We start from the raw sequence: 21,819 nt of genomic DNA, 5'->3' as shown, positions 1-21,819 counted from the left end.
GACAGACGTGATGGACAGCTCTGGTGCTGAGCACGTCCACTCTTAGGGATGTGGATGGTGCAGTGGCAGAAGCTGGTGTCATGTGATGTTACCTTCATAAGTGATGGCGAAGCCCTTTCCAACCCAGTTGCTGCTGCTCCGGAATTCTATCCAGAGTCGGCTATCAGTCGAGATGATGGTCTCAGGAAGTGTGTCTCCACAGAAACGACCTGCAGTAAACACACACATACACACACATATGCACGCACGCAGACACACACACAGACACACACATTAATTTGCATGCAGACACACTCACACACTAATGCATACACTCAAATGACACAGTTGAATACACTTACGCAAAAGCCCAGATGTCCAAAAACACACACTTACACACACACACGAAAAAAGGATGTTGGGAGCAAGTGACTGCGCCTTATGGTATATTAGCTGCCAGAATCAAGATGCACAGTTTAAAGACAGTTTCAGAGTGTGTGTGTGTGTGTTCACACTGTGTGTGTGTGTGTGTGTGTGTGTGTGTGTGTGTGTATGTGTGCGCGTATCCATCCTGGTGCAAGTGTGCATTCATCCTTGTGTGTCTGTGTGTGTGCACTTTCATCTTTGTGTGTATCTGTATGTATGTGTGCATCCACCCTGTGTGTGTGTGTGTGTGTGTGTGTGTGTGTGTTTGTGTGTTTGTGGCCTGCACTGTTCTATGTGAGGACCTTTCAGAGGGGAGTTTTTCCAGTGGCCATCACGGATCTCCACATGGTCATACCAACACAAATGACTCCTGTACAAGTCCATGGACGTAAAGTTCAAAACGATCTGAGAGAGAGAGAGAGAGAGAGAGAGAGAGAGTTCAAAATGAAAGGGAGGGGAGTAAGTCACAGAGACAGACTCTCTCTACAGCCTTCATTTAAAGACAGCGGCATAGAGCAGCAGTGAAAGTCCAAAGATGACAAAACGCCTCGCCTTGATTAACAGGCAATGTCATGGAAACCCAAGTCATTACCCCATGTTCTGTGAGTCTCGAACAGAAACAGTTTCATTTGTTTGTGATGTTTCTGAGCATGCCTCCGCTCCCCCTGACTGAGGCAGGTTCATTACTCTGAGTCCTCAGAGATATCTACTGTGTTAATCAGGAGCCAGGTCTATTTTAAAATATATGCCTAGAAGAGGAAAACAGAACCACATAACCCAAAAATACCATAACGAGTTTCACCATGTGAATCTGACTTCTTTGGCTTTTGATTTCAGCATCTTACGCCTCCACTGTATCAGATCAGAATCAGAATAGTATTTATTGTGGCAGTGGCAGTGGCAGTGGGTGGTAGTGAGTGGCAGCTGCATCTAAGGCAGTGCTAGTTTATTTCTAAGGCAACTTTCATCACCAAACTTATTAAAACGTTGGTACTGCAGTGAAAAAAAAAAGAAATGAAAGAAAAAGTTGTGAGATATAAAACGGCAATGCAGTAAAAGAACAAAAAACCAACAAGATGGCGTAGCTGGTCAAACAGCACCTCCTAAGACAGGGCTTAATACAATCAATAATAATTACTCATATACATAAAAATCATAATACATAATAGCTGAGAAAGGCAGCATTTCAAACAAATATCTTTGACACTTTTGTTTTTGCGCTGAACATACTTTCTCTCCGGGTGTGACAGATATCCTCCAGACGCAGTGAGCGTAGGCTGCGTAGCTGTCGGGGAACCCTGGAGAGGAGAGATTCCCTGTGCTGTCCTGAAGACTCTCACCGCAGGCTAGAGGGGGAGCCACCACAAACACCAAGTCACCGCCTCATCCATCAATCTTCAGTCTTCACACACACACTCACTCACATACAAACCATTCACATTTATCCACTTACATGTCCTTTTATTAATTTGGCTGATGCTTTATCTAAAGGGATTTGCGGGCCATGAGAGGTATAGAGTTCATCAGCTGGCTGGGATTGACCCCGTGACCTCAGTGTTGCCAGGAACACAGACAGCACTGCCGGTCTGCTCCAGCCTTAGCTGCTCAACCTGCTATGTCACTACATATCGATCTGCTGCTTTACACTGCATCCTCCCTGTTATACCGATCCATACACATCCTGAGATAACTGTGATAACTGTGACTCCCAACATGTGGGAGTCAATCAAACATCCCTTAATCACCCTCAAATTGTTCAAAACGTGGGGACAAGTTTATTTTTTTTCCAGATCTATGAGAATACAACACCTGTCTTGGCCTCACTCCACTGTCTACTTGCATTTCATGGGGGAAGTCTCACCCCTCTATATCAGGTAATGGTCCTCCACCATTTCCACTTTTAAATGTCTGTTAAAAACTTTTACTTTTTAGCTTTTCAATCACCTCCTGTATGTTTACATACATGTATATGTTTTAATTTCTCCAACTTGTTATAAGTAATTTCAATGCTATTCATGATTACTGTCTTTTATTTATATTCTTTTATTTATTTTCAATGCTCTTAGATTTGTAGAGCACTTTGGAACAACTTCTGTGTAAAATGTGATTAAATGTGCATTATACACTAATACTAAAACTACTTACTAGATTACTCACTTACCTGTATATCCAACCCTGATAAATGCATGAACCCTGACCATAAGCCCAAAGAAGAGAGAGAGAGAGAGAGAGAGATAGAAGAAGAAGATCATGACTGAGAAGAGCCAAGCTGTGCTTTAATAACCCCTGTACCTCACTGTGCGCTGTAAACAGGCGCTACCATCTCACCACCCTCACTCCACAAACAACTGCAGGAGCTTTGAAACCTAGGAAACACTCCATCAGCCCTTGTGTGCTAGCTGCAGGAGGAGGAGTGGTAGGAGAAGTGTGTCTGTGTGTGTCTGTGTGTGTCTGTGTGTGTGTGTGTGTGTGTGTGTGTGTGTGTGTGTGTGTGTGTGTGTGTCTTACTGGGGCATCTGTAGAGTTTACGTGCTTGTGCTACATCCCCTGCACTCAGTCTGGTCCTCTGGCCGATGGGGGGTCTCACGCCATTGAAGTCGTAACGAGGTAGGAGGGTATCCAGGAATATACCCCTGGGGTAACAACACAGGGGTAATTTTACTGTAGTGACATGGCTGGGGATGATATGGATCCCTATTCAGTATCACACAAAGACCGTTCACAGACATCTCTACAGATCATGGATCAGTAATGGATTGCTGCCATAAGATCTCGTTTTACTTATCGAATCGAGAGCCAGGAGCACTTATCTCAGCCTGGTCCTACACATGCATTTGCCATTAGTCATTTGCAGATATTTTTCTGTCATTTCCTCATCCATTAGGCTTGCATTCATTAGGCTTGATAGAAGCACACGCTACTTTGCCTGGTCAGTCACAGGAAACGAATGAACACCAATACGCTAGGGGATTTTAATAGAATATAGGATTCCAATACATAGAGGACTCAGAAGCAGATCTGGCCCTGCTATCTGGGTATATTAAACATTCAGTCCAGTGTATAGGTATATAGGCATTCTGCATATAATTTATCTTTAGAAAGTTGAACATTGTCTGATAACAATGATAACAAAAAGGGGGCTTTTTCGTATTTCTTTCGACTGACTTCCATCCCTGAGGCCTTTGATGACACATAATAACATCAACGTATCCCCCCCCCCCCCACACACACACACACTTAGTCAATTGCAGTGGAAAAGTGAGCCATTTGGAAAAGCAAAATGCAATGCATCTTCATCCATGACCGACTTTCATGTGCTTTCCCAAAGGGTGCATGAAAGATAATGGCCATGCTTCTCTGTTCAAGCCATTAGTGTTTAACAAAATGTACAGAACTCCTAGTAATATGGTGTCCAATTATAGAGCAGTGATCCGGGTGCTTGCCGGTCGGTGTGGGTGTCTCTTGTTTCTTGGGTTTGGCTGTCGCTCACACAGGTGCATTTTGCTTACTCATTTTGCAGACGGTCACAGTTTCATTCTAAAGACACATAACCCATCAATTTCGCATGACAAGGTAATATCCTCAGAGCAATCAATAAGAAGAGATACATTTTTTTTTTTAAAAACTCTCTGTCTCTGACACTTCGCTACTTCATCACCCGCTTTTCTCTCGCTCAGCGGGCGACCGTTCAGAGCTGGCTGTGACTCCGTTCCCGTGGCGACGGTCAATGAATGGCAGCGGCATGCAAACAGAGAGAGGGGGGCAGCGGTGGCCGTCAGTGTGACAAAGCCGTCGGTGAAAGCCAGAGAGCGACGCCACCTCACCAGGAGTGCCACTCACAAAGCACTCGCTGCCAAAAACATGACTTGCTGAGTTTAGGTTCTGCTGTTCTTGAAAGGAAAGACCCAGTGTTAAAGAGAGAAAGGCAAGCAGAAGGGTGCACGCAGCTTCACTAGAGTAGATCCTCTTTGACAGAGGATATTTGATTTCTAGCTATTGAAGCAGTGCTATGCAAAGCTTTGCTGAAGCATCCTAAGAGAGAATGTCAGTCACAACAGCCTGCACCCCCTGTGGCAATGGATTATGTGTGGGAAATAGAGGATAGATACCCGACCCGAGCCCGTCGGAACCCGTCGGGACCCGACGGGTCGGGCCGGGTTTGGACAAATATTTAGAAATTATAATCGGGCTCGGACACATTAGCGCGATAATGCATTGAACATTCCATATTTAAAATATCTTAATAAATAGTAAAGTCAACGTGTCTGCTTCACATTATGCAGAAGTTCGTTTTTGGGAATAAAATAAATCACATTTAGGATAACAGCCTTCTTCCCGTGCCGGGAATTTGCTTAGGTCCTACCTGTGACAACGCATTTACAGGTGGCAGAATGGCATCACGGAGGAAGTTAAAGAGAAACTGTCATCTGGAGAGTTTAAAACGATACTAAACGAAGGGAAATCTACTGTATGGAGATTTCTGCTTAGTAGTCGATGCAGATTTTAATTAGGCTGTTGGATATGTCCAATGTAAGAAGTGTGAAGTTTTAATGAAATATGATTGATGCAATTCTCTGTCTCCACAACAACATGGATTAAACCTCGGTGGTTGGACTATAGATAGTTTTTCAAGAAAAAAAAAGATCTTCAATGGTAAGACTTGTCTGTTGTGCCTTTGGTTTAGCATATAACGTGAGTTTTATTAAGGCATAGCATGTGTAATGTGTGGGCTATTTCATTCCATTTGTTAACCTTTCCTGCTGCCTGTCTCTGACCGTAGTTGGAGATTGCAGGGGAGACTAGTATTACATGTTTTTAATTTCGCGGTTATTTCCCTTTCCTTTCCATCTGCTGCTGGTTAGTAAATAAATGCCCACTGTATTCTTTCTGAGGATTTATTCTTCACACACTGGTTAACACTGTTACAGCACATACGTTTTTAGCTCCTGTCGCTAAATCCAAACTATTCATAAGCATCACCGTTTTCTCTCTCTAGCACACCCACCCTGTACGTGCTGCTCTTAAAGGAGCCGCACCATTTTACAACACGTTCTTGCAATGTGAATAATTTAATTTAAAATATGCTTATTGGCCTTCTTGTGCACGCTTGTGCGTTTAACAGCGCGTGTTTGTTTGAGCGAGCATTTATCTGTTGATGCCCGAGTTTAATAAAGCCAGGCTATTCATAAAAAATGTACGTAAATGTGGCATTAGTATGAACAGTTGAGAAATTGATTCCGTCGGGCTCGGTTCGGGTTTGGAAAAAAATATTTGAATGGCTGTCGGACTCGGGCCAGGCTCGGTTACTACTCTGTCGGACGCGGGTCGGGCTCGGACAGAAAAATTCATATTGATGGAATCAGCCTCTCTCACACACACATACAGACAGACAGACACATACACACAGACAGACAGACAGACAGACAGACAGACACACACGAAAACACACACCGAGTCATTCTTTGTGTGCATACCTGTACACCTATTAGGTTATACGTTATTTTCTTTAAACACTTTTTTGCACTGCACTGTGCGCTGTGAACATGCTCTACCATCTCACCACCCTCACTCCACAAACAACTGCAGGAGCTTTGAAACCTAGGAAACACTCCATCAGCCATTGTGTGCTAGCTGCAGGAGGAGTGGTAGGAGAAGTGACAGACAGACAGACAGACACACACACGAAAACACACACCGAGTCATTCTTTGTGTGCATACCTGTACACCTATTAGGTTATACGTTATTTTCTTTTTTGCATTTGCTCTATGAGTCCAACTCAACAATCTTAAAGGTAAAGGTATTTACCAGAGGCTTTTACCCGAAGTCACTTACAGACATCCTGCCTATGTTGCATATCTTGCGAGTGTTGACTTAAAACAACACATTTGTTTGGCTGACTCTCTTTCTTCATTTTGTCCTTAAAGGGCGGCCGGCCGGGGCAGAGGGGAAATCAGTCCAGGGAGCACGTTTTCGGCACAGGCGGCTTGGTTGATGTGTTGATTAGGCACTCCCTCACGTGAGTCCAGGCTTACAACAAAGAAAATGCCGAACAGAAAAAAAAACACCTGACAGAACAAAAGCTCTTTGTGAAGTGACACGTGTACAACAACAGAGAGAGAGAGAGAGAGAGAGAGAAAAAACAAGACAACAAAAGCCCAGTAGCAGAGAGGAAGGGAAGCAGATAGGCAGCATACAGAGGGTGGAAAGCTGCGAGTCAGTTCCCTTCTCTCCTCCCCCCTTTGCCATGGACGCAGACGCAAACGCAGACGCAGACGCAGACGCAGACGCAGACGCAGACGCAGACGCAGACGCCCTTCCCTCTGCCTTTCCTGTCTGACACCACTAAAGACCGGGTGGGCAGCAGGGTTGCTCCCGGCAACCAAATTCTCTCTCTGCTTCTCCATTGTCCACCATTGTCTCATAAGCGCTCACAAAGTATTTTTTGGAAAACACTCAATCAGACTTTTCATTCATTTCAATTTGAATGCTGTTCACCCTGTTTCCAAAACACTTTGACTATCTGGGTATTATGGCAGGTATTTAACACCGTGGCTTTGATGTTAGCCCTTGGAAATTCTATTGTCTTGAAAAATCAAAGATATACCATTGTAGTATACTATTCTCAGCTAATAATGATAGCACATCAGCTCCCTATGTATGATTTACTGGATATAATGTTACAGACCATGAAAGCTTGAAACACTATTTGGTTACAGATTTAATTAGCCCAAAGAACGTAGGCTAGGTATTTTTTCTAGGCGTAACAATCAGCGTTAAGATAAAAGTTCCAGACTCATTCTGTATCACTGAATGCATTGACTTCTTCAACCTCTTGCTTTTAAACAATTCCGCCAACTGGATGTGTCGTTAAGAGGAAAAATACAGAGAAGTCGCTTTGGCATATAAGTCACAGGACCAGCCACACAACTTAAAAAAGCACTACTTTTACTCCAGAAAGTACGGTAGTGTGCTTTTCCTACTCAGGTATGGGAGAGAAACTTCTCTTCTTCTCTTCTCTGGCAGGGCAGCTTGGCTGTAACCACAGCAGGCGAATGGGGAGCACACCACAAAGGCAGCATGCTGGTCCAAACAGCAAAGTGCCAATTACACTCAGTCATGTGCTGAGCAGAAATAGCCACGCACACACACACGCACACAGACGCACACAGGCTAAATGCAACCTAGAGAGAAAGCTACCAGTGGTTCAAAGGTCACTTATCTCCTACACTAGAGGTGGGAATCACAGGATAACTCACAATCCGATCAATATTCAATATTTTCCCCACAATATCGATATATCACAGCACAGGCGAAGAAGACAATGGACGCCATTTTACAATCATAGAAACAATGTAAAGTGCACTCTAATTCCAGCCAGTAACTGTAAAAGGCCTATTTTGATGGAATGTGTTCATTGCTGCCAGTTATAATTCTGTTTCGTGACTGTTACCACTCTATCAAGAACCTTGAAGGTATTGATTCTCTGATGAACCAGAATGGTCATGTGAATACATTAGTTTTCAACTGTCCTGAATACATTGGTGTCCGTGTATCGACAGCATATTAGAGAGCAGAAATATCGCAATGTATATATCAACGTCTCAAGATTTTGCCCCATCCTCCTCCTACACACAAACCTGGAGAAGGTGTTCCTAGCATAGTGCATGATGCTGTCAAAGTCGTAGTTCTCTCCAAGCGAGTCCACTTCACCTTGCTCCATCTTCAGGAAGTTGTACTCCTGACCTGAATTACACAGAAGACCAAAACACACACATCATGAGGAGGTCACACTGTCAGTATCTTTTCCCCCGCACCACATAACAGCTACTAACACACAAACTGAAGATTACACATTACTAAAAACACAGAGTCAAACATGGCCATTAATGAATACTTTCTATGCACCTTGATATATGTAACAGAACCAACCACAAAGCACATGACACAAAATAAATAACTGAATAACTATAAATTGATATAACTAGAAATAACTGACATCTTCCATGCATCCTGATTTTTTATTTACCCTCATAACAGATACTGAGGCAAAGCCAACAGCAAAACATTTTTTGATGTATGTAGATGAAACTGATGAGAAGATGATCCCAGCATCTGTCACACACTCTCTGAGACGAAGCAAGATAAGAGGCTGGGTGAGAGCCAGAAGCCAGTGAAACAGGTCCCAGAGGCCTATTCAGCAAAGCCACGTGCTCAGCCTCTAGGGAAAAGCCACCTGCCACTCAAACTCACCTTCCATCATCTAACAAGGTATGAGCCTTAATGTGACTGTCTGATCAATCCACAAGTTATTTGACACACCCCTATTCTTTTACTTTTTTGTAGAATTCAGCAAATTGTTCCACACATTCCTGGCTCTGTAAATGGGAAACCACCAAAGTGACTCAGACCAAACCATACACTATCTCAGCCAATCAACGCATAGCATCAGGAGCACAGAGGGGAGGGGTGTCATTTGTTTGGCTGTTGATCTCAAATGATCTTTCGCCAGAATTATGGAATACCCTTTTAATGATTATGTTGTTACCCCACATTCCCAGGAGTGCAGTCTGATCCTGAAAGGTTAAATAATTATGGACCCTTTCATATACAGTAACACAAGAAGACCTACCTTGCATGTTGATGGCATTTTTTTAAATTTTTTAGACTTGTTCAAATGAGTTGAGTCAGGGCCTGCTTACATTAATGATCAAGACTCTCATCCTGTGGATGGAGCACTGCGGTACCTTGCTGGATGTTGTCTCTGAAGATCGCTACGTGGTCGTCTCGGTCCGGGCGTGTGTGTTCATGCCAGAAGCCAATAACATGGCCCAGCTCGTGCACCACAATACCGAATTTGTCACAGTTCTTTCCAATGGAAATGGCCTGAGGGCCTCCACCCCGCTTCCCCACGTAGGAACAGCACCTGGCAGGAAGCACACAAACATGCATCTCATATCAATGCAACACTTACGACTTGCGAAAGGACTGATTACCTAATATGTCACATAGAAAGCTTGATGCGTGTGCTAATACTTCCCTCTGCACAAAAATGGAGCATCACTATACTCTTTGCAATGGGAATTTGCTGTTCTTACGCAATTTGACCCCATGAAATAGTCTTCCTTCGCTCAACCCTTTCTCCACCCTGTTTCTGCTTTTTCAACCTCCTCAATAGACAATACTGTGAGCTGCCAACCTGCACTGTGGCCACTTCTTCAATAGAAGATAAGGAGGAAGCTGAGCAAACCTCTTTAAAGGACACAGGTGGTGTTCATATCCACAAGGGACATCTAAAGCAAACAGACAGCACCATAACAGAGCCCCTTGACTGTATCAAAGCCTGTGGAGGCTGGCCCATTCAGGCGAGTGAAGGGAAGTCTATGCTTTTCTTCTGGTTTAAATGAAAAAGGACCTGATGCTTTCAGTGTTCACATCTGTTTGATGGAGATAACTTCTCTCTCAACTGTAGTGACCCCCCAAGAGCCACTCTCTCACCCTCTCTCATCATTATTCACTGTTCATTTCTCTGTTATTTCACTTTGAATTGCCAGTGTGTATTAGTTGTGCTACATGAATAAACTTGCCTTATTCTTTCATTGTCTCTCTCACTTCTATCTGTCTTTCTCTCTCTCACACACACACATCACCCCCCCCCCCCCCCCCCCACACACACACACACACACACACACACACACACACACACACTCACACGGAGCCATTCAGCCATTCTTTTATGTCCCTGGACTGTGACTATGGGGTGCAAATGGGCAAGTGGAACAGAGCAATCACCTTCTCCGGTTCTTTCTGAATACCACTAGGCTATACTAATATCCAAATGGAATATACTGATATCTAAACTCTCCTCTGATTCTCTTCCATAGTCACCCTCAGGATTCTCTCCTGTTGTGTGCGTGTGACCTAGGAGATCCAATCCCACCTGTTCACAGAACACAGTCTGGCTGTTGTCTAGGATGAGGACACTGGTTTAATCAGGTGACAGTCACGTTCTTTCCACAACAGAGATCATCTCTGCTAATGTGTGATGAGTTTCTTACTGCTCTCATTATCACACACCTTTCCCACGGACTTTACACTCCTATGGATGCACTACGTACAACAGAATGGACCATTATGCAAGCTTTAATATCCTTGGAACCATCCAACCATCCATATCCATTTAGGAACAAAATTGTGCACACAAAGATGTATAGAAAGATAAGCTTTGTAAAATAGTCTTGGACAGAGAGATAGAGAGAGAGAGAGAGAGAGAGAGAGAGAGAGAGAGAGAATATGGGAACCGGGCAGGTAGCCTACATGTAGAACAAATCTGATATTTTTCACAGGTGGTTTCAATATTCAATATACAGTGTGTATCACCTCATTTCGGCTAGCAGCCACCTTGTCTTTCTCGGAATCTCGGAAAGTTGTGGAACCAGCCAGTTGTGTTAAAGGAGTACATATAGGGGCTTTTGCAATTATTGAGAGCTAGGAGAGAACGGAGAAATGGAGTGATAATGGACAAAGGGATAAAGAAGAGTAGGGAACAGAAAGCATGTGCGATAGAGAGAGAGAGAGAAAGCAAGAGAGAGATAGAGAGAATGGGAAAGAGCCAGGGAGGAGAATATAAAAAGGCTGAGAAAGAGGGCAATGTTCCTTACTGCTCTACGGTGTGCAAGACAGCCAGAAGTGGTACCAAATTGACAGAAAACATACCAGGCCCAAAGGCTTAAGCTTGACAGAATTTTATGGGACAGAATAATGCATTAGAGTGGTAAATATTGCGGATAAAATATGATTAATCTGACTCTTTGATATTATTAAATTACCTCCAATATTACCAAGAAGTATAGAAGAAAGTCTCACAGTTATGGCATGGCATGCGAGGAGTTAAGTGAATGGTTAATGAATAAACAGTTTATTGCTACAACAAATGGTAAGCTTAAACGTTCCACGTATCAGTCAAACTGAAAGTATGGTTGAAACTGTAAATAATTACAGTTGAATAAACAGGTTGGATGTCAATTAAACCAAATATATACTTGAATAACCAAATAAAGAAATTAAACTCAACCTGAATGAATAAGAAAAAGAGTTGAGATGGAGAGAGATTAAGGAGAAATGAAGAAAGAGAGAGAGAGAAAAAGAAAGAAAGAAAGAGAGAGAGAGAGAGAGAGAGAGAGAGAGAGAGAGAGAGAGAGAAAGAGTAAGATACCAAATGTCTTAAGATGGCTGGTTAAATACCATAATCTCTATTTCAACAAACCAATCACGTGGCATTGTCCTGTGTTTTAAAGCCATGTCCTTTGGCTCAAGTAACCCTTTGGTTGGCTGTTTGCAGCTGAATAGTGCAGAGGTGTCCTAGAGGCTGATCAATATGCACAATTAAAGTGAAAACTCTATTTAAATAATACAACTTTACCAGGTACTTCAGACTGCAATGAATTCATGATCAGACTGCTGCCCACATAAATCGATTAAAAGCCATACATGGATATATTAAATTCATATACATTCGAAATAACAAACATCCTTAGGTTCAGCAAGCAGTCATGTGTTAAAGGAATGCAGGTTAGGGTATTATCTGTAGCCAGGCCATGACGCTATGTCTGATAGCACTCAATCAATGGAGGTTGTTAACAATAAAAAAGTGCAAGTCTTCTGGTGTGAGAAAATTAGAGAGAGGTCCTCTGATTAGTAGTCTGAGCGTCCATTATGTAGATTTTACCATTTTTAGAGTGCTTTCTGCCCTACAAGGGAAATACAAAATGGAATATACTCAAAGGAAACAGGGCTAAAAAGAAGTGAAAAAAGGAGAAAGGTATGCCTGAACATGAGATATATTAACTAAACAGCTACTGATGATAAGTACTGGCAGAAAGACACTGAGGTTCTGGAATCATCGAGCATTGTCACCTAAACAACCTTGACATTTCTGGTGTATCAGATCAAACTACTGAACTCTGGCCAAGCTGAGGAGCAACTGAACACCAAAGCTTACGTTACACCTGTTACCCCTGAGCATCTAACCCATGACAGTCCCTCTCCATCCACCAGCACTGACTTACTAACAGTCAGCACGGCACACCAAATAAAGGACAATTAAATTGCTAAGTGAAATAAAACAAGGTGAAACCCTGAAAAAGCCTAATTAAATCAAGTCTCACACAATTTAATTGTGTACCAAGGCTACAAAATTAGGTCACAGCTGGCTATATTTATTACATAAAAGAATCAAAAAAGAAAACTAAATAATGATATCCACGGCAAAAATACATTTGAGTTGAAAATACTGTGGGAACAACAGCTGTGGAGGCAAAAAGAGAGGCAGAAAGAGAGGGAAAAAGAGAGTGAGAAAGAGAGGGAGAAAGAGAGGGAGAAAGTGAGGGAGAAAGTGAGGGAGAAAGAGAGGCAGAGATTGAGAAAGAAAGTGACAGTGAGGAAGGGAGTAAGGTAAGGTGTCAGACATAGAGAAAGAGCGAGAAAGAGAATGAGCCTTGAGACAAAGAGAGAGGGAGGGAGCGACAGAGCGAGAAAGTGATAGAGCGAGGCAGAGAGGGTGAGTGCTGGAGATGTACACCTCTGTGCTGCCCATGTGCGCTTACCCGCAGGGCAGGTATGTGAAGACAATGTAGCTCTCCTCTGTGCTCCTCTCGATGAAGGTGACACACGTGTGCCTCTCCCAGTGACGCATGGCCTGCTTGAAGATGGCCCGTTGGCTGCCTGCAGCACAGAGAGACAAACAATCAGACTACATTTCCCATGATTCCCATGGTTTTCTTGAAGATGGCCTGCTGGCTGCCTTCAGCACAGAGAGACAAACAATCAGACTACGTTTCCCATGATCCCCATAGCCTACTTGAATATGGCCAGCTGGCTACCTGCACCAAGGAGAGAAAGACAGGCTGCAGTCATGTAGTCTTTTTTTGCTAAGGGAAGGTTCCTAACTGAACTAAATGACCTGGAAGTATCTAAGTGGCAGCCATGATAAGAGCTGGTCAAATTCTCTAAATGATAAGGGAAGGTGCTTCCTTTCATATCTCCTGTAAAACAAGATACACCCAACCATCCTTTACGAAAGGAAAGAAGATCATGCTGTCCCAGAATTCTAGCAGTGCAGTTGGATTCACTTAGCACTGTGGTTAAGTGAGTGAGAGTGTGTGTGTGTGTGTGTGAGAAGGGAGTGTGTGTGTGTGTGTGTGTGTATGTATGTGTGTGTAAGGGGTGAATGTGTGTGTGTGTGCCTGTGTGCCTGTGTGTGTGTATGTATGTGTGTGTAAGGGGTGAATGTGTGTGTGCTTGTGTGCCTGTCTGTGTGTGTGTGTGTGTGTGTGTGTGTGTGTGTGTGTGTGTGTGTGTGTGTGTGAAAAGTGTGTGTGTATGTATGTGTGTGTAAGGGGTGAATGTGTGTGTGCTTGTGTGCCTGTCTGTGTGTGTGTGTGTGTGTGTGTGTGTGTGTGTATGTATGTGTGTGTAAGGGGTGAATGTGTGTGTGCCTGTGTGCCTGTGTGTGTGTGTGTGTGTGTGTGTGTGTGTGTGTGTGTGAAAAGAGTGAAAAGAGTGAAATGACGTAAGGAATGACAGCATCCGGCTACACCCTCTTAGGCCTGGTGTGTGTGTGTGTGGAATGAGTGTGTGTTTATGAGGGGTAAATATGTGTGTGTGTGTGTGTGAGGGGTGATTGTGTGTGTGTGTAAGACTGTACCGCTGAAGTTTCCACTGATGACGTATGGAATGACAGCATCTGGCCACACCCTCTCGGGCCTGGACGTCGCTGCCCTTCGTCTTCGGGACAGGCGACCAGCAACATTCCGGCTCTGGTCAGCGCTGGTTGACCCATTCCCTGAAACAGACAGCACCATCACATTGCATGTCCAAAGAGAGAGCCACAAAACAAAACCAGCGCATGGAGGTATTGTATAGACCTGGGGCCCGTTCGTCGTAGGGTTGAAGCTAAGTTAATCAATTGGCCTTTTAGCCCGTTAAGATTAGCGAGCTGATTGAGAACAGCAAATATCGGTTTGTTAACGGCTGATCCGCATCCAAATCATGTGGTTAATTTCACCCAGGCTATCATGGCATTTGCGCGTGCACGTCCTACTTCAAAAGGCAGGAAAGGTCGATCACCAAAACCATGATTTTCTAACGGTATAATGGTTCTAAACTCAAAGAAAAGGGCTCTTTTTTTCTACGCTGGCGAGTAGGAGATGAACATGAACGCTTATGAAGAATACAAGACCATAATCATGTCAAAATTCAACACCACCACCGCTGTGAGAGCAAGGTGTGTTAGGATGTTTATAGGGTGATATCTATGTATGAATACCTTTGTTCTCCGCATCACCGACACTACAAAAATGTACCACTCGCAAAAAAGCGCAAGACAGTCGATGTTCGACTGTGGTGTTTGCAATAAATGACTCGAGAAGGTCTTGTAAATGAATGATTCCTTGTCGGCTGAATCGGTAGCGCTCATACAAGAATAATGGATCTTGGCGATCGCAAAGAACTCTCTCCCTCCGCTAATCTAACTCTAATATCAGTCCTTGGTCAATGGGATCCCTCCTTTTTCCGGGGGTGTGGCAAGCTTATCCAAATACACTTAAGTTAACCTGCCCTGGAGCAGGTTAGTGCTAATCGATATGTAACTATGGTGATTTATCAAAAGTTGCTTCCACGAACCAAAAAGAGGGGCGTTTTTTATCTTAGCCTGAAAATTAGCTCGCTAAACCGCTTAGCGAACTACGATGAATACCCCCCTGCAGAGAGTGAGGAAGCACCACCCCCATTCATTTCAATTGCCAATGCTAGGCTAGCTACATTCAGCCCAGGAAGTACCAAATTGACCTTTTCTATCCTTAAAGTTTTCATCCCATGGGTGCTCACTTCCGGGCACCATTTCTACGAAAAGCCAATTAGGTGCCACATGACGGAGGGCGTCTATGCTTGAAAACGGTCAGTTCATTTAAATGCATTTGGAAGCTACCCCTCCTAATCCTGACCCCTCCCTGGCAGAAATCAATGAATGGGAAAAAACCGCATCATCCCACTAAAGGGTAAATGGCAATCAGACAGGTTTGTCTTTTCAATAGGGTAAAAATGTCACGTTGACTACAAGAGGTCTCTTTTTTTGTTACAGCAACAAGACACTAATGAAGTGAAGTGAAGTGAGGTGCGAGTGAAAAGCATTTAAAGGCTACGTCTAAATGCTGGGTGTTGGATGTAGTGGCTAGACTGATTGACCATATTCCTGATGATCTATACTGGAAGCAGAGATCCCTCATTCTTATTTTACACTTGTAGCTGAGGAAAACTCACACCACAACAGCCTAAATGACACTGCTAGCACAGTGGTTCTTGTTATGATACTATGATGCAACTTTGATCGCAAGCCTAAACAGGAGCGCTGGCATCTTGTGTCTAACCTCGTACCTGTGGGTGTGTGTGGTTCACAGTGTGTTTGTGTGTGTGTGTGTATGTGTGTGTACGCCTTTTATTGCTGGATGCTCCTTACCTGGGTGTGAGTGGTTTACCATCAGTGGTGGGCGCGCGTGTGTGTGTGTGTGTGTGTGTGTGTGTATGTGTTACCTGATTGAGTGTTGTTTACTGTCAGGACACCTTCCACTCTAAACATACGCAGGTCCTCCTCATCAAGTGCAATGTCACCCAGAAAGGCAGCTAAGAGAGGACACACACACACACACACACACACACACACACACACACGTCATGTTAGCATCAACATGCAATTCAACTTTTTTTCCTGGATCACTGTCAAATCAATGAATGGGAAAAACAGCATCATCCCACTAAAGGGTAAATGGCAATCAGACAGGTTTGTCTTTTCAATAGGGAAAAAAATGTCATGTTGACTACAAGAGGTCTCTTTTTTTGTTACAGCAACAAGACCCCAATGATTACATAAGTGAAGTGAGGTGCGAGTGAAAACCATTTAAAGGCTACGTCTTAAGGTTGAGGTATGCTTCTAGGACTGCGTTACTGAGTGGCCATGCAGTTTCTTCAACGGACTCGTTAACCTTTATAGTTCTCCGTCGGTTGTTGGCTGTCGCAAAGCAATAAAAAAAAAAAAGATGGCGGACCAAACTCGTAGATTTGTACATAAAAGTTGTTTGTATGACTTTTTTTTTTGCTTCGATTTTTTTAACTGTGCAATGTAAAAAACCCGTTATTGTAACTGAAAAATACATCTGAGGGGATTTGTGAGATGTCTGAGCCAGCTATCTAATGTACGCTACTACCCACAAGGTTAGCAGCGATGGGTTGGACCAATCACAGCCCAGCGGTCCCCGTACGGCTTGCGTCGCCTCGTCGCATCACGTCGCGATTGCATCCCCCTGCATTCTCATCAACTCGATCCCAGCCTACAGGCAGTCTATAATCCAAGAGATTTCCATGTGCTTCACCTTTTAAAATATATTTTTTTACGTTTTTGTTGCTCATTTCGTACATACTTTTAATTACTAATGTGTATGAATTGTGCTATATATAAAACTTTGAATTACCAATGGGTATGAATTGTGCTATGTACGTAAATAAACTTTGAATTACCAATTGGTATGAATTGTGCTGTATAAATAAACCTGCCTTTCCCACAGGCAGCTCTGTGGGCAGTAATAGAGGCCTAGAAGCAGTGCATGGCTTTAAACCTGGATGACCAGGTCTGTCTAACAAGCTGCCATGGAGGAAGTCTCTGAGGTAGGCTAGACCACAGAGTCTTTTAGCATCAGTTATCACACACAAACACACACACACACACACACACACACACATACTTTCTCTCTCTTTCGCACAAACATCATACCAACATAGCACTTGGGTACATCAGGTACATCTGCAGTACACACACACACACACGTGAACACATTGCGTTGCAATTCCACTTACATACATGCACACAAACATACACCACACACAATCCAATTGCCTTTATAACATACACACACACACACACACACACACACACACACACACACACACACACACACACACACACACACACACACACCTGCCAGTGCTATTCATCCCCCTGAGAGAGTGTGTCAGAGGACTGTTGACGTGTCACAGTGTGTGGGTCTTTCACATGTCTCCTTTGGGAGACTCCCTGCTGGGTGACGCCCTGCCCTCCAGAGCAGTAATGAGCACTGGACATGAAGGGCCTCATGGACAGACTGGACTCACGAGAGTGTACACACACACACACAAATACAGACACACACACACACAGATGCCACACTGCATTAGGCCAACTCCGGCAAAATGTCCGCCATGTCTCACTGGAGCATACGATATGTGACACACACACACACACACACACACACACACACACACACACACACACACACACACACACACACACACACACACACACACACACACAATGTGTGCTATAGTGCAGGGAGAGTTGTGAAGCCTGTCTCCCAGTCTTGTCCCAGTCTTGTGAAGCATGTCTCTGACTCCAGGACTATAAGCACTGGTTCCCAGGGCTGTGTTCTTTCCCCTCTACTCTTCTCCCTGTATACCAACAGCTGCACCTTCATTCACCAGTCCATCAAACTCCTTAAGTTTGCAGACGACACCACCCTCATTGGGCTCATCTCTGGGGGGGATGAGTCCGCTTACAGGTGGGAGATTGATCATCTGGTGAACTGGTGTGGGCAGAACAACCTGGAGCTAAATGCTCTGAAGACAGTGGAGATGGTCGTAGACTTCAGAAGGAACCCAACCCCACCCACCCCCTTCACCCTGAGTGACTCCCCAGTCGACACTGCGGAGTCCTTCCGCTTCCTGGGCACCATCATCTCCCAGGACCTCAAGTGGGAGCTGAACATCAGCTTCCTCACCAAAAGAGCTCAACAGAGAATGTACTTCCTGCGGCAGCTGAAGAAGTTCAACCTGCCAAAGGCAATGATGGTGCACTTCTACACCTGCATCATTGAGTCCATCCTCACCTCCTGCATCACCATCTGGTACGCTGCTGCCACTGCCAATGACAAAGGCAGACTGCAGCGTATCATCCATACTGCCGAGAAGGTGATTGGCTGCAATCTGCCATCTCTACAGGAGCTGTTCGCCTCTAGGACCCTGAGGCGGGCAGGTAAGATTGTGGCCGATCCCTCCCACCCGGGTCACAAACTCTTCGAGGTCCTTCCCTCCGGCAGGAGGCTGCGGTCCATCAGGACCAAAACCTCACGCCACAAAACCAGCTTCTTCCCGGCTGCCGTTGGCCTTATTAACAAGGCCCGGGACCCCCACCTGACGTGGACACTTATCCCGCCCCCACACCTCAAGCCTGTGTTATGTTAACACACACTACATTGCACACTGCACATTGCACATCCACTTTTGCACTCCTGCCCTGCTTTTTGTATTGTAGTACTTATTGTGTTTGTATGTTTTATGTTCACTGTATGCACCTATACACCAGAACAAATTCCAGGTAGGTGTAAACCTACTTGGCAATAAATACTATTCTGATTCTGATTCTGATTCTGGTGTGGCTTTCAGAAGAGCCAATTTCACAATGCCACCAGGAGGCGCTGTGCTCTCCAGGACATAGCCCTGTCCCGATCAAGTATGACCAGAGACATTATAAGGTAGGAGACAAATCACTGAGGGGGAGTATGTAATGTGAAAGATGGCGGATCTGTAACTGGAAGTCTTGCCCTGTATCAAGAAGAGCTGATCAGATTGTCGGAAAAGGCATAACTGATGTTTTGCCTCACCTTAACGGTCTGTTCATTTTCACCGTTGCTATAGCAATCGCCGTGCGTATGTGCAGTAAGCAAATCAGAATGAAAATTAGAGTCTTTTTTAGACTTCTTTTGTTGACAATGATAATTGATAATTCCAGCCATGTACTTTTAAGGACTGTTTGACCATTGTATGTGGAATTAAGAGTCTCTCTCCATTCATTTAGATCTTGATCTTGTTTGCCTGAAATAGCTGCCTGTGTTGCCAAAATGACTAGAGTGGCAAGACTTGCCTATAATGACTTTGGTATGACCTACCCTATCTCAAAGCTATGACTGAGCCAACACACACGCACACGCACACGCACAAGGGTGGATACACACATACACACAAAGATGAATGCGCACACACACACAAGGATGGATGCTCAAACACACAAACACATGTTCGCAATAAGGGTTGGGAAGGATACTTTTGAAATCGAATCGGTTTGAGATTATTTGTTCCACTGTTAAAAGTTCAATAAGTAATGTAACTATTTTAATTACTTCATCAATGTAATGTAACTTATTACATTTGATTACTTTTTGATTGGCAGATGAGAGGTGGTGCAAATTCCAACAAGAGAACCAATTAAAAACAATGCTCACAAATTTCAGCACACACTGCCAAATAAATGTAACCTAGACGTTGAAAAGATGCAAAGCGACAGAATATAAGTCCTATTCTACATGTAGGCTTCAAAGCTTTTTTATTGAAAAGAATTAGGGCTGTAAAATGATTACAAAATTTTATCAAATTAATCACAGGTTTCTGTGGATTAATCATGATTAATCACATATTACCAATTTTCTCTGTATATTTTTGTGAGAACAAAAAGATTTATGACAAGACGGATATATACATTTAACATGTTTTCTTTTTTTATTCATAAAAAAAAAAAAAATGGTGCTGCATCTCAGCAGTTCTTTAGCAGTCGTCTTTGCTATTCCATATGGACCATTAATATAATCTTCATCCTAAACAGAATTCAGGCTTCTTAGCCATTGTATGGTTGAATAAATTATTTTTTATTTCTTTTTAAATCAAACAGAAATGATTTGGGCTTCTTAGCCATTGTTTTTATAGGATGGTTGAAAATGTTTCTATTTTTTGTAAAACAACCATTAACCACACCATGACACAATCTAATGCCTCTAAAGGCCCTAGTGGTCGTTTTGTCTGCAATTGCCCAATTGCTTGCAACAGCTTTGAACTATTATGCACATGCCTCTGCAAAGTGGCGCTCTTCTGTTTTCATGCACGTTAGTGTAAACGACTTTAACTTCCATTCGTTGGTGATTAGATGTGCAGTTACACCAAGGTAGTTATCGTTACTCACAGAGGTCCAGTGATCCCCTGTCAGCGCCACATGTTTCGTAGCAGCCAAGTCATTTTCTTTTCAGCTTCAGACAGCTCGTGGATTTTTGTCATTATTGTGCGTCATTGCGGTGCTTTGATGCTCTCAAAACTTCGGTTCACCCCTCGTCCTCAACAATATGAATCAGCCTACAGCTTTTTGCAATCCATTCGACAACAGTGCTAGTCAACTTGTCACAGGCAGATTTACTCAGGGGCCTACGTTTTTAAGTGAGGGTGGTTTGGCGCATTCCACTTGAACTCCCCTCGCATTTGCTACGGTGAAACAATAACGTCTTCCCGCAGAGTGTATATCACTTCGGTTTTATTGAATGTTCCATCTTTGTTTTTTTGGAACACGAACTTCCCATCCAGAAAGTCCTCGGGTTCATCAGAATTATCCATGTTGTTTGTTTGTTTGGATAGCAGCTGCCGTCTGACTGCATTAGAAACGGCGACTAGTGCAGATTGAGTGGAATTGTGGGTATATTGGCTCATTCTGCGCATGAGTTAAATGCGTTAAAAAAAATAACGCATTAATCCTGTAATTTAATCATAACGGGTTAGCGCGTTATTTTTCACAGCTCTAAAAAGAATATATTCAGACGTAAATCATTTGTATTCACCAACATTTTGGTTATTAACTGTGACTAATTACTTCCCAACCCTGCTCACAAAGACACACCAGTGTGAACACACACACACACACACACACACACACACTCACACATGCTCTCAGCCTTAGGTCTCAGTATGGTGCATCTTCAAACTGTGCATCTTGATTCTGGCAGCGACGGAAGAACCTTTGAAAACTTGTCATAGACACACACGCACGCACACACACCAAGGATCTCGGCAAATACCAAAGTGGAAAATCTTTCAGATCTTTACTTGCCACAAGGGGTGACCCTTACTTTCAAATAGGAGCTCTTAGATCTTTATGATTATTGCATACAGTTTTTTTATATGATAGTTTTCTAGGGGGTGTGTTTTGGGTATGTCATAATGTTCTATAATTTGAAGAACATTTGTTTTGTGGGAGTATCCCTCTAGCACTCACTCAATGAAAAGTGAAGAGGAGAAGTATGAGACATCACGAAATGGGCACAGCTGTGAATGATCACAGAGCACTGAAGAACAAACAGCAGCCCTCCACGAAGCATCGGTGTGGATATACAGCAAAGGATACTCTCATTTTGGTGGTCGGTTTCACACCAGCTTAGGAGTAAAGGGTTGCAACACGCACATATGCTGTTTTCCTGCACATTCCGTGTTGTAAAGCATTGCCAAAAGGTTTAGCTCAGGCA

General features: G+C 43.6%; 1 protein-coding gene across 2 annotated transcripts in view; it reads right to left on the bottom strand.

Moving 5' to 3' along the window:
• The window catches only part of LOC105907038 (bone morphogenetic protein 1-like), a 38,204-nt gene that overhangs the window by 12,609 nt on the left and 3,776 nt on the right, over nucleotides 1–21,819 (bottom strand). For both annotated transcript variants that reach the window (XM_031578088.2, XM_031578089.2), the window contains exons 2-10: nucleotides 15,992–16,081; nucleotides 14,109–14,246; nucleotides 13,009–13,126; nucleotides 9,151–9,329; nucleotides 8,044–8,149; nucleotides 2,914–3,038; nucleotides 1,636–1,751; nucleotides 708–810; nucleotides 93–209 (exon numbers count right to left, since the gene is read on the bottom strand). In XM_031578088.2, coding sequence (XP_031433948.1) covers nucleotides 93–209; nucleotides 708–810; nucleotides 1,636–1,751; nucleotides 2,914–3,038; nucleotides 8,044–8,149; nucleotides 9,151–9,329; nucleotides 13,009–13,126; nucleotides 14,109–14,246; nucleotides 15,992–16,081 — 1,092 coding nt within the window. The remainder of the gene's footprint in view (nucleotides 1–92; nucleotides 210–707; nucleotides 811–1,635; nucleotides 1,752–2,913; nucleotides 3,039–8,043; nucleotides 8,150–9,150; nucleotides 9,330–13,008; nucleotides 13,127–14,108; nucleotides 14,247–15,991; nucleotides 16,082–21,819) is intronic.

The sequence above is a fragment of the Clupea harengus genome, chromosome 12, assembly GCF_900700415.2.
Source record: "Clupea harengus chromosome 12, Ch_v2.0.2, whole genome shotgun sequence".
Taxonomy (NCBI): Eukaryota; Metazoa; Chordata; class Actinopteri; order Clupeiformes; family Clupeidae; genus Clupea; species Clupea harengus.
Note: the sequence above shows the minus strand (reverse complement) of the source record. Positions and strands in the feature narration are given on the sequence as shown.